Source organism: Equus caballus, chromosome X, assembly GCF_041296265.1.
Source record: "Equus caballus isolate H_3958 breed thoroughbred chromosome X, TB-T2T, whole genome shotgun sequence".
Classification (NCBI taxonomy): Eukaryota; Metazoa; Chordata; class Mammalia; order Perissodactyla; family Equidae; genus Equus; species Equus caballus.
The window spans coordinates 68756541-68769409 of NC_091715.1; the positions used below are offsets into that span (position 1 = coordinate 68756541).

Below are 12869 nucleotides of genomic sequence, written 5' to 3' on the forward strand. Positions count from 1 at the left end.
CCTTCACCAGCTGCCAGCCCCTCCTGAGGGACAGAGGAGCTGATGTAGGAGCAGAAGCTGCCCAGGCCTTTAGCGACGCCTAGCTCAGGCACTACAACGTGCGCTGTTGTCTAACGCTATCACTCACACAAATAAAGCACACAAACTCCAAGTCAGACCGTTGCCCTCCTCTTGCCTAAGGATTCTGTAGGCACTGAGGACCATGGGTGCTATATTTACCAGCCAGGTTACGAACTCTGAAGGATAGTTTCTTAGTGCAAATACTGACCACAGTCAGTTAGTAAAACACAAAGTTTCAAGGTGAAAATCGCTGATTCTAAATATTCATTCTTTCATTCAAACTATAAATATTTATTGAAGACCTATTATGAGCCAGATACTGGGCTGATGAAAGAAATTAGCTCAGGAGAACACTCTGAACTGATGAAACAGTTTAGATGAACATCAGATCAATAAATAGAAATGTGGATGACGTTAATAGAATCGCACCAAGCAGAGAACATTCTTGATTTAACCTTGCGCGCCCTCTAGTGATCTCTTGGTTAAAACGCCAAGCTTATATAATAGCCTCCAGCTTGGTCGCGTCCAATATGCTGGAACATCCTGTCTGACTTTGTGAGCGCCCAAACCTCGGAACTTGACTGCTGGGTGAAATCTCCTCTCTCCCTCCGTCCCTCTCTCTCCTCCTGGTTCTGATAAATTTCATAAGACTGTTAAGATATTACCATTGACTTATTCAATAAATATTTATTGAGGGCCTACCTTGAGAAGGCATTAACTCATCTTTCCAATTTAATAACTTTATTATTTATTTTCCAAACATTGACATTAAATAAGGCAACCAATAGCACCGTGAGGGACCTTCCCCCAAAGGGTTAGGAATCAGTGTTTCCCACTCCTCTCCATACATTCCAACTTTCACACTCGATCATTTACCTGACAAAATTTTATTGAGGGTTTACTATGAGCCAGGTAGAGTTTGAGGCAGTGGAGCTATAGTAATGAACAAAACAGATAAAAATTCCTAGGCCCATGAAGTTTATATTCTAGTGTGGTGGGGGAGACATAAAATAAATAATAAGTAAATCAAATAATTTTTTAGATGGTCAAAGGTATAGAGGACAATAAAACAGGGAAAGGGCAATGGGAGCTTTTTTTAAAAAATTTTTTTTGAGGCAGATTAGCCCTGAGCTAACATCGACTGCCAATCCTCCTCTTTTTGCTGAGGAAGACTGGCCCTGAGCGAACATCCGTGCCCATCTTCCTCTACTTTATATATGGGACGCCTGCCACAGCATGGCTTGCCAAGTGGTGCCATGTCCACACCTGGGATCCGAACCGGCGAACCCCGGGCCCCTGAAGAGGAAAATGCGAACTTAACCGTTGTGCCACAGGGCCGGCCCCCAGTGGGAGCTTTTTTGCAGTGCAAATTTAAAAACGTGGTGAGGGAAGGCCTTACTGAGAAAGCGATATTTGAAGAAAAACTTAGAGGAGGTGAAGGGGCATTATCTGGAGGAAGAGTATTTCAGGCAGTGGGGACAGCAAACGCAAAGGCCTAGAGGTGGGAACATGCCTGGTATGTTCAAGGGACACAAGGAGTCCAGTGGCCAGAGAATAGCGAGGAAAGGAAGAAGAGACAGTAGTTCTACAGGGGGAAGGGCGAAGAGGGAGGATTGTGCAGGGCTTTGAAGGCCATGGTAGGGACTTCGGCTTTTACTCCAAGTGAAACAGGGAGTCAGTGCCGCGTTCTAGGCAGAGGAGTGATGGACCTGACTTGCGTTTTAACGGGATCACTCTGTCCACTGTGTGGAGAACGCACCAAAGAGGAGCAAGGCCAGAAGCAGAACACCATTTGAGGGGCAGTTACAAAGTCCAAGGGAGAGATGATGGCAGCTCGGACTAGGGCTGTAATGCTAGAGGTTGTGAGAAGTGGTCAGATTCTGGATATATTTTGAAGACGGAATTGACGGGGATTTTTACACATTGAATGTGGGGTGTGAAAGAAAGGAGTCAAAGATGATGTTTAGATTGAACAGGTTTAGCCTGAACAACTGGAAGAATAGGGCTGCCACATGGTGGGGAAGATTAGGAGTTACGTTTTGACATATTAAGTTTGGGATGTCAACCAGACACCCACCAACCAATCTACACTCTGCTATCTTCTCCTACTTACCAACATTTACCCACTCAGATTTCTGTATGTCACAAACCCCTCGATATCTCTGTAAGTTTTTTGGTGAGCTAGAGCTATTTCCAATCTCAGTAACAATGCTGCTACCTACCTGGGCAAGGAACTGAGTATTCTTGACATTTCCCTTCTCCTTACCCCAAACAGCTAATTGATCACCCAGTTCAGTCAATTCTGCCTCTAAAATCACTCTCAAGTGCTCTCCTTCCTTTTCACATCCACTGTCACGATCTTTGTTCAGACTTTCAAAATATCTTCCCTGGTCTCTGGGCATAACAGTCTGATCATTTCCTTTGTTAGTGAGACTGGTAGAGGGGTCCGGCTGATCTGCGGTCAGGAGGTGGAGGTGGAGGCAAGGGGCGGGGCATAACTAAGAGTGTAATTTACTCCCCGTTCTGGTACCTGGACCTGAAAGCGAACACCAAAATTACATTTAAGAGAGAATGCTGAGGTTAAGTGGGGGAAGCATATCTATAATAGAATTATGAGATCAAGGTCCCCTTGGGTGGTCCCCCAAACTATTTCCTGATCAACAACCTTCCAGTGGATCAGGCAGTGGGCCAACCATGATGTTGTTAGAAAGCCAGCACCTCTTTCACAACGAAACTCAGCCTTAGGCTGAGGCTTAGGTCTCTCAGCCTTAGGTGGCTGGGGCTAATTGCAGGGTACAAGGTAGACAAATGCACCAGGAAGTAGCAAAAGACTGGATGAGTGATCATGGAGTAGGAAGGGCATGAAGTTCCAGGGGCTGCTGAAGTAGGAGGTCTATGGGCGGATGACTGAATTTCACTTCAAAGGTTTCTAGGTTAAGAGTCCTTCAATTTTTGGCATGGGCAGATGGGGCTGTGCCAAAAGGAAATCTAACTGGTATCTCACACCTGAATGATCCAGTTAGTGTAATTCATATACCACTCAACAGCAAACACTTTGGTGCTTAGTATGTGCCGTACATTAGTCTATGTACTTTACATACAGTTCATGTAATACAATCACTTTGTGCGGTAGGTACTATTATTATCTCCATTTTGTAGGTAAGGAAATTGAGGAACAGAGAGTTTAAGTAAGTTGTTGAAGGTCACAGAGAAAGTGGCAGTGCTGGGATTCAAATTCAAGCAGTGTAACTTCAGAGTCCCTGCTCTTAACCCCTATGCCATGTTGTATGGTGTAGGTTAATTGAATGCATCCTTGGGTAGTCTATACTTGGGTGGCCAGAGTATTGACCAGGCTCAGGGATGTCAATGGTTCCAGCAACTAGCCAGGGCAATAGTGGGCTGCAAAAAATTAATGCCATGAAGGGAAGAGGTCTGGACGGAGGGGTGTAGTGAGTTAGAATTCATGTATTAGGTGTTGGAGGTGTAGCAGAAGTGCTGCTTCCCCAGGACCTGGTTAATCCATATCACTTGGCAGGTTGTCTGCTGGCAGTGGTATGATGGAGAGGGAAGTGTGGAGGAAGAGCATTTTGAACAGCATCCTCCAAGACTGGTGTATGAACTGGGGGCTGTGGTTGGAGAGCACATGGCCATGGGACCTGCGAAAGTGGAAGACCTTTAAGATGCATGGGCAGCAATGGCTGGTATGAACTGGGGTAACAGGGAAAAAGGGATCCGCCACCAGTAAGGAGGTGTTACAGATGTGGGAGGAGGGAAAATTTTCATTGAAGTTCATTGGGACAATGTTCCAAGGGCCTGAAGGTTACCTTGGTCTGTCTTTGCCTCAACTGTAGGAATCGTAAAGGCATACTAGAGGTTAGGTCAGATTTAGGGTAACTAGAAGAACCCTTAGACCAGGAATTCTCAAAGTGTGCTGTGCATCAGAATCACCTGGGGAGGCACTGGGAAAAAATGAATATTCTTGGGCTCCCCTCCTAGAGGGTCTGATTCAGGAATCTTCATTTTAGGATTAAGATGCAGGTGGTCTGCAGATCACAGTATGAAACACACTCCATGAGACTATCTGCAAAGTTAAATAGGCTGTGTTGGCCTTGTGGAGTGGTGCCCATGGACACAGACAATCCCAATCCTAATAGAATGGGGCATCTTGGAACGACATAAACCTCTGGGCTGCCCCAGGATGAACCTGGATCTTTATTTTCTACAGATGTATCCGCCTGCTCCTTACGCTGTGGCTGGGGTAAATGGCTGTGACATTCTCAGGCTGGAACCTGTTTCTACTGACCCTTGATATTCTGAATTCTGAAACAGAATGGGTTCTTTGCGAAGAGCCTACTTCACCTGGTATGGGTTGAGTTTACAAATCTGCCCTGACTCTTCTGGGCTATAATGGTTCGAGCTAATGATCACAAATGCCTGTCTCTCCTAAAGGAAGTGTCTCCCTGTCTTGAAAGTGGCCTTGATCACTAAGAGCTCTCATTCTCACTTGGGGTAACTGAGCTTGGTTAGCGCCAACTTCCTGGAGATGTGGGTGCGGGGCAGAGATCAAAGTACCCAGGTCCTCCTGCAACGGAGTAATACCCCTCCCCCTGCTCCCCTCCCATACCTGGATGTTGAAGGCATCAGTTAACAGTATATAACAGTATAGGCCAGGGCTGGGGCAGAAGGCCTTCAGCTACTGGAAGGTCATTTTGTGTCTAGGGACAAAATTCCCTTCTCCCAAGGAGAAAGGTTACTGGGGTAGTGAAGATGCACAGGTGAACTGCTGGTGGTATCAAGGGATTGCTGACGTTGCCTATTATCCTAGGGGACTCCATTTCAGAAAGGCTTCTCTCTTATCCAGCACTATGTAAATTCTTTCCAGAAACACCACTTTCACACTTTTTGGGGCTTGGCCTGGAGAGAGTGCTACTGTAATCCTTCCATTACCCCCGCAAAACTCTGCCACGGCAAAGGACGTGAGTCTTGAGGGCAATAGTGAACAGTCTGCACTCAGCCAGGAGCAGCTTATGGTCAAAGAGGAAGTGTAAGTATAGTGGGTGACAAAAGTACCAGGGCTGATTTCAGTTAGATAGGCAGTGGGACCTGCTGGATGAGGGACTTGTCTGAGAGGCTATGAAAGACCCCCTGAGTGTAACCCAGTATGGACATAACAAATGACTTTTATCAAACACTTACTATGTGCCAGTCTCTTTGCTAAGCTCTTTAACGCAATTATCAGATTTAACCCTTATAAACCCTATGAAGTAGGTAATTTTATTATCCCCAAACTGCAGATGAGGACACTGAGGCACAGAAAGCTTTCACAGCTAGCAGATGATGGAGCCAGGATTCCCTGTGTGACACTGAAAACACCATGATATATTGTCTTCTCCAGTTGCATAGGAACTATAGGAACATATCTTATCCCTTAGAGGTTGGAGGTGGGGATGCCATAGGGACAAAGCATACCTTAGCTGGTTCCTATTTTGCTGTCCAGCTGGGCACTTTTTGATGAAAGGGCTGGTGCCCTAGGGGTTGGACATGTATTGACAGAAGGATCTAGGCTACCATGGTAAAGGCCTGTTTCGTCTGGTGCCTGTTCTGCAGGTGCCAGCATGGAACAGGTATGAGTAGGAAGTGATGTGGACATGCCCTCTGTAGTTGAAGGAGGTGCCTTGGTGGTGAGGCAGTGTGGCTGACACTGAATCTAGGCCTCCATTTTCATGCAGTTACCTATTTGTTTGTAAAGGCTAGAGGTGCGGTGATGCAGGTAGAGGAAGGGGTCTGGCTGCTTGGTTAACAAGTTATACTGTGCATAGAGCCCTTTGGGGAACTGGAACTGTAATGCACTTCACTGTCATTCACTCTATCTCTGCATGAGGGACTGGAGCTCTTGAGGATACAGCTCTAGTAGCTTTGAGGTGAGTAGTAACTAAGAGCTAGAGGTCTAGTTCTCCATTCTTGTATAGCTTGCCAAGGCACAAGGCAGGGTTTTATGGTTCTACCATTCACTGCCCCCAGGTGGAAGTATTAGAAACCAACAGCATTCTAGGACAATAATCTCTCCCTCTCCTAGGAGGGAAGCAGGACAGAGAGGGCCCAGCTGGCATAGACCCCACGTTGTCAGGTAGAAGGCTGAAATGACATGGGACAAGAGGGCAAACAACAGAATTGTGGAAGGAAGAAGGGCATGGTCGAGCTAGAGATGAAGGTCTTAAATGGATTATCAGAATGAGATAAAGGAAAATATTGGGAGCTGAGATCAGTCAAACAGGTTAAGAGACACCAGAAGAGGCAAGGATGAGGGACAGCCAAAGTGGGCAAACAAGATGTGATCTCGACAAAGTCTGGAGGTTAGGAGTCACTGTCTTGTGTTGGGTTTTAATATCTCCTCCCATGTTTACATGGATAGAGTGAGTCCCATTTAAGGGAATCTGGAAGGGACGAGATGACCTCCTAAGAGACTGATTACAAAAAGCAGAATCAAAGGATTCAAAGAGGCATGTGAGCAAGCGATAAAAGAGGGCAAGAGTCGTTTCACAGAGAAAGCAGAGGCCACCGGGCAGGCACTCAGTTCACTAGCAGGCCACCGCACACTTCTGTTAGATCCTCCTTGACTTCTTTTGCTCTAGCTTCAGAAGTGCTTCTTCTTCCAAAGTCACTCACCCTATCCTCTCCTGCCTCCTCTGAGGCTTTGCTCCTTTTCTTATCCTTCTCATATTTCCAATATTTCCCTTTCAGCCTACAAATGTTCTTAAATCTCTTAGAACAAACCCAACAAGCTACCCCTCAACCCCTACTTTCCCTTGGCCACTGCCCTTCTCTTTCCTTTCTTTCTCATTCAAACTTTTGGACAGATTAATGTTCCTTTCCTGTCCATTTCCTTAGTTCCTATTCCCATCACTCTCCAGAAAGTTCTCTCACCAAGGTCATTAATGACTATGTTAATTGCCAAATATGATGGACAGTTTAGTACTTCTCTGGATCGACCCTCACAGCACGCGACAGTGTTGAGAGCTCTTTTCTTCTTTAAACTCTTCTGCTCCCTTGGGATTCAATGGTCCCTTTCTATTTTGATTATCTGGCTAGTCCTGATGGTTGCTTTTCAGCTGAATTCAGTGCTGCCTCTTCCTATACCTGCCCATTACAAGTTGGTGTTGCCTGGGGTTCCAGGCTCTACTTTCTTGTTCTCCTCACACTCTGCCCTTTCCCTAAGTAATCCCGTCCATTTTCATGGTTTGCACCACCACTTTATATACTGGCAACACATCTCTGTTTCTAGCTTCAGCTTCCACCTCCATCTCCAGATCTGGGTAACCAGTTTCCCTGGGTATTACCTCTGCCGCACACCTCTCCCCACTCCTGTTTATTGAGGTAGTATAGTACAGTACAGGGGTTAAGCACACAGGTTGAAGAATCAGACTGCCGGGTTTGAATCTCAATGTGGCCACTTACCAAGCTTGAGCAAGTTGTTTAACCTCTCTGTACTCTCATGTGTAAAAGACATAACAACAGTATCCACTTCTTAATGTAAGAAAGTATAAGACTATATGAAAAAATGCATATAAGGTAGCATCTAGCACATAGCTCAACATATGTTAGCTCTTGTTATTAATTCTTATCTTGTTTGGCACTCCGCTCAAGTAAGCCAGAAATTTAAGTCATCCTCATCTTTCATCTCCTCCCATATCCACTTAATCAGTAATATTGATTTTATCTCTTAAAGCTATCTCAAATCAGCCTTCACCATTCTCCATCCTCCAATCTCACTGCTCTGCTTAGTTCAGTCCTCGTCACTCAGTGGGACTGATGATACCCTATTCATCTCCTATCTCCAGTCTATGCCTCCTGCAACTCGTCCTCTATAACCTCAGTCAGAGCTATTTTCCTAAAACACAAATCTAACCATGTTACTTCCTAACACAATTTGTCAGCGGCCCACCATTTCTTACTGCAGAGTTTTGCAAAATGTGTAGCTCCAAATCACTCCTAGAGTTAACACAAAGCACAGGTTCTGATGCACCGCTCCAAACCTCCCTGAGCCAGATCGCTGAGACCCAGAAATCTGCATTTTTCAGTTGGGTCATTCCAAAATGCACGAAGCCCCTGCTGACCCATTTCCTACTTTTCCACCTCATCTTCCGCCATTATCCAGTTTGTACCTTAACCCTCCAGCAATAGTGGACCGCCTGTAGTTCCCCAAATCCGCCAAGCTATTTTACATTGCTCTGCTTTTGCACAGGTGGTTGTGGCCGTCTGAAATGTCCTTCTCCTTGTCTCCCTGGCACACTCCTTTTTATCCCTTGAAGTCTCCTTCACCATAACCTCCTTATTCATAAGTCTTACTTTACTTCTCTACAGCTCCGTTTCTCAACTAGTTTTTCCTTATTGCTCTCCCACCCAAGAAGCCTTTTTAGACACCTTTTCCTAATTGACTTCTCCATAAAATTCTAATATCACAGATAATGTACATCTATGTTACAGTGACCCTTTGGAGGACCATAAACCATGTAAATTTAAGTTTTGGCACTCCCCCCCGAATCAACGTATTTGCTCCCTTAGGGGCAATATTGCCCCTGTTGAGAATGTCCGCTCTGCCGCCGCAGACACTGCCATCCAAACCAGTCTTCTTGAGGGTCCTGTTTGGTTTCGTGATGAATCTTTTCTGATTCTCTTTCTCTCTGTCTGACCATTCCTTCTCAAGACTCCTTTGTAGGCCTTTCTTCTGCCACCTGCCCTGTAAACACTGGCATTCTACATGGCTCAGGATTTGTTCTGTTTTGTTTTCATACTATTCTGTACATGCTTTCCAGATGATTTTTATCTATTTCCGTGGTTTTAATTAACATCTATCATTCTGTTGACTCCCAAATCTGTATCTTCAGGGAAGATGATTCTCCTGAGCTCCGGCCTCTTGCTAGTCCGAGTATGGTCCACAGACTGGCAGCATTTAGTATCACCTGGGGTTTGTTAGAAATGTAGATTCTCAGGTTCCACACTAGACTTCTGAACCGGAACCTGCATTTGAACAAGATCCCCAGGTATTTCATATGCACAGTTAAAGGTTGGGAAGCCCTGGGCTAGACTCTATCACTGGCTCTCTAACAGGTATCTTTAATTAACTGTTCCATAAGCACATCAGTTTTTATCCCCTACTCTTCTTGGTTAATGGTGACATAATTTATTCAGTCATCTACACAAGAAATCTAGATCACTCCTTCCTCATCATTTATATCAAACTGGTTACTATTCCTATCTATTCTAGCTACTAAATGGCTCTTGAATTTATTCCCTCTTCTATGCTCATCACCACTGCTTTCACCTCCTTTTGGGCAGATTATTGCAGTAAGGTCCTAACAGATTTCTCTATCAACAACCCCGCCTCCACCCAATTCATCTGCCGACTCTTGCTAGAATCATATTCCTAAAATGCAAATCTGGGGGGTCGGCCCTGTGGCCGAGTGGTTAAGTTCACGTGCTCTGCTTCGGAGGCCCAGGGTTTCACTGGTTCGGATCCTGGGTGTGGACATGGCGCCGCTCAGCAGGCCATGCTGAGGCGGCATCCCACATGCCACAACTAGAAGGACCCACAACTAAAAATGTACAACTGTGTATCGAGGGGCTTTCGGAAGAAGATTGGTAACAGTTGTTAGCTCAGGTGCCAATCTTTAAAAAAAAATGCAAATCTGGTCATGTTACCTCCTCCTGGCTAAAGATTCCTTCAGTGATTCCTCACTGTCTAAAGCCAACGTTCTTTTTTTTTTGAGGAAGATTAGCCCTGAGCTAACTACTGCCAATCCTCCTCTTTTCGCTGAGGAAGACTGGCCCTGAGCTAACATCTGTGCCCATCTTCCTTTACTTTATACGTGGGACGCCTGCCATAGCATGGCTTGCCAAGCGGTGCCATGTCCGCACCCGGGATCTGAACTGTCGAACCCTGGGCAGCTGAGAAGCGGAACATGCGAACTTAACCACTGAGCCACCGGGCTGGCCTCTAAAGCCAACGTTCTTAACCAGGGACCAGGTTACGTGGGCTTTAGGAGATTCTTATACCTTCTGAAACTATAGGGAACAACTGGTGGATGTATATTTTTCTAGGGACAGTGTATACAGATTTCATCAGATTTTCAGAGGGGTCCATGACCAAAATATTTCAATAACCACTGACCTGAAGGATCAAGTCCAAGCTATTTAGCTTGGCATACAAGGACCCTTCATAGCTCCCCTACTTTACCTCCAGACACTTGCCTATAGGAGCCCTTGCTTTCAGCTTTAATTACAGACATGGAAGCTCCCTCAGTTTCACGCCTCTGCCTCTGCATATGCTGTTTCTGGAATTACCCCAAGGTTACATATACGACCAGTAAGTGGTGGAGCCTGGATTTGCACCTAGGTCTTACTTCAAAGTTCACAGTCATTCCACTCTACGGTGGCTTGACATTTTACCTTGTGACCTAGTACACACAAATATATACACTAGAACAGGTTTCATGAAATCCACCTTGATATCAAAAGATGCTGCTTGCAGCCCACCAAATCGACATAATGTTCCATTAATGGGCTGCAAACTTCAGTTTGAAAAACACTGCACTAGACCCTTGCTGATACAGGGGGTTCTCTTTACCAAGAATTTATTATCTTAGCCCCAGCAGTACCAAGGTTTTGAAGTTTCCTTAGGAAAACAAAAGCTGTCATAACATGAAAGCATTAGCTAATGAATTGACCACTCATATCAGTACCCATTTAAACAACCTACTCCTTTAAACACTAGCACCTATCACTATCCATCTGTTCAATCATTTTATCTCTCATGGATTGTCAGCTATGTCAGCGAGCAGCAATTCAATGCAAATCTATCACAAAGTGAAATTACAAATCCAGTTACAAGATGCAGGATATCATGAAGTCAACACACAAAACTGACAAGGATCTGGCAGACCATTTTACAACTGAAGACGAGAAAATAAATAAGGATAATGATTTTAAAAGTGGTTTAAAAGAGAGTGATTTGAATACCAAATGATTAAGGAGAAGCCCTTGGGAAAACTGACGAAGCCGTTGAATATCTTGGCAAAATCAACCCTCTTAATGATCATGCTGCAGAAGTCTCGCAGGAGGTGAAATGTACCATCTTGAAAGATGATACAATTTTGTTGGAAAAATTAGGCCCAAAACGACAACAATCAATCAATCTTTGATACACTCTTTGTTTGTTGTAAGAATGGCTTAGCATTCAATTTTATTGAAAGAGACAAAATAAACATATTTTAATAGTTTTTAGTTATTCAGACTAGCATATAAGCCTTGCCTCTTCTACTATGACTCTAAAATTTTAGTCCCCCTTTTAAATGGATTCACTAAGTAGCCTTTCACCTGGTACCAAATGCCCTCAAATAGTAAGAAACTCCTGTATACATCTTCATCGCCTCATCACGTGGCATACAGCAGGAGCTTAATAAATGTTTGTTAAATGATTAATTGCAATAGCCTTCTCCTCTGCCTCTAGTCTCATTTCCCTCTGATCCAATCAGCACATTGCCACTCTCTCTCAAATTCTTCAGTAAATACCCAATGGCCCCAGAAAAAAGTCCAACTCCTCAGCATGGCTCACAAAACTTTCATAATCTGGTCTTGCTCTGTTCGTTCTCACATTCCAGCCACATTTAAGCACTTGTAGTTCTCCAAATGCTCCATACTTTCCCACTGCCGTGCTCTTATTATTCCCTCTGCTTGGAAGTCTCCATCCCCACCAACAGGAAGGCAAACTCCTCCTTCTTCTACCTCGTACGTAACTCTAGCATACTGACCACACTGCGCCTGTATTGTAATTTTCCCACCTTGTTCCAAGCAGTTTTTATTATAAAAAGCTTTATTGATAAAAGCAATATAATCACATTAGAGAAAATACAGGAAAAATATAGAAAACAGAAAAAAAGTGCACGTATATGTATGTGTGTGTACTATACATATATATATCTCTCATAATATCATCCTCACAAAGCCACTGGTATCCTTTTGTTGTAGTTCCTTCTAAGATTTTTTCATATGCATATTTTTTACATGACTCTAATCAGAGCGAATGTACGATGTTGTAGCTACCCACCCTTTAGAAACAAAGCCGACACTATACAATATACTTTCGCTTTTGTTACGTAGTCATCATAACCACTATTTACAATGGTTATGTAGTAGCCCATCGAGTGGATACATTGCAATACACTACCTGACCAGTCCACTGTTGTTGAATATTTAGGTCTCCTTCCCTCCCTTTTTTTAACTACTAGAAAAGAGAAATTACCATCTTCATATACGCAGCTTTTCCATATTTTGGATTGGTTTATTTCCTTAAAAGAGATGATCAAAAGTAACAGATGTTATGAGTCAAAGGTCTTTCTTCCTTCAGCTCTAATTTGGGAGGTAGAAAATATATACACATATATACAATGTTTTGATTTCTCTTTGTCTATTATTAGTGATGCTAAACATTTTTCATGTTTGTTTACTACTGGTTTCCTCTTTTGTGAATTGTCTGTCCATCTCTTTTGCCTACTTATCTGAATATTAGTGTTATAAAAAACCATTTAGAATAGTTAAAAATTTTAACTTTGTTGTATTTGCTGTAACTGTTTTTTTGCCTCTTTTTATTTTAGTAAAATTTTAGCTGCAAAAGTAATAAAATCTCATCACAGAAATTTGACTAGAGAAACACATTTTTAAAAATCATCAGTAATTCTGCTACCCTAACATAACCACTATTATCATCCTCACTAATTTTTTTATATGTGTGTGTTTTACAAAGTTGTAATTGC

The 12869-nt window shown here is 43.7% G+C and overlaps 1 protein-coding gene across 10 annotated transcripts in view; it reads right to left on the minus strand.

Annotated features, from left to right (window-relative positions):
- HDAC8 (histone deacetylase 8) overlaps positions 1 to 12869 on the minus strand; it is a 199811-nt gene that overhangs the window by 178010 nt on the left and 8932 nt on the right. The window contains exon 5 of one of the 10 annotated variants that reach the window (XM_070257504.1): positions 11266 to 12465. The exons of the other annotated variants lie outside the window; for them this stretch is intronic. Within the exon in view, the coding sequence (XP_070113605.1) occupies positions 12435 to 12465 (31 nt within the window). The 3' untranslated portion in view covers positions 11266 to 12434. Of the gene's footprint in view, positions 1 to 11265; positions 12466 to 12869 lie in introns of those variants that run through there. 10 annotated transcript variants of the gene reach the window in all.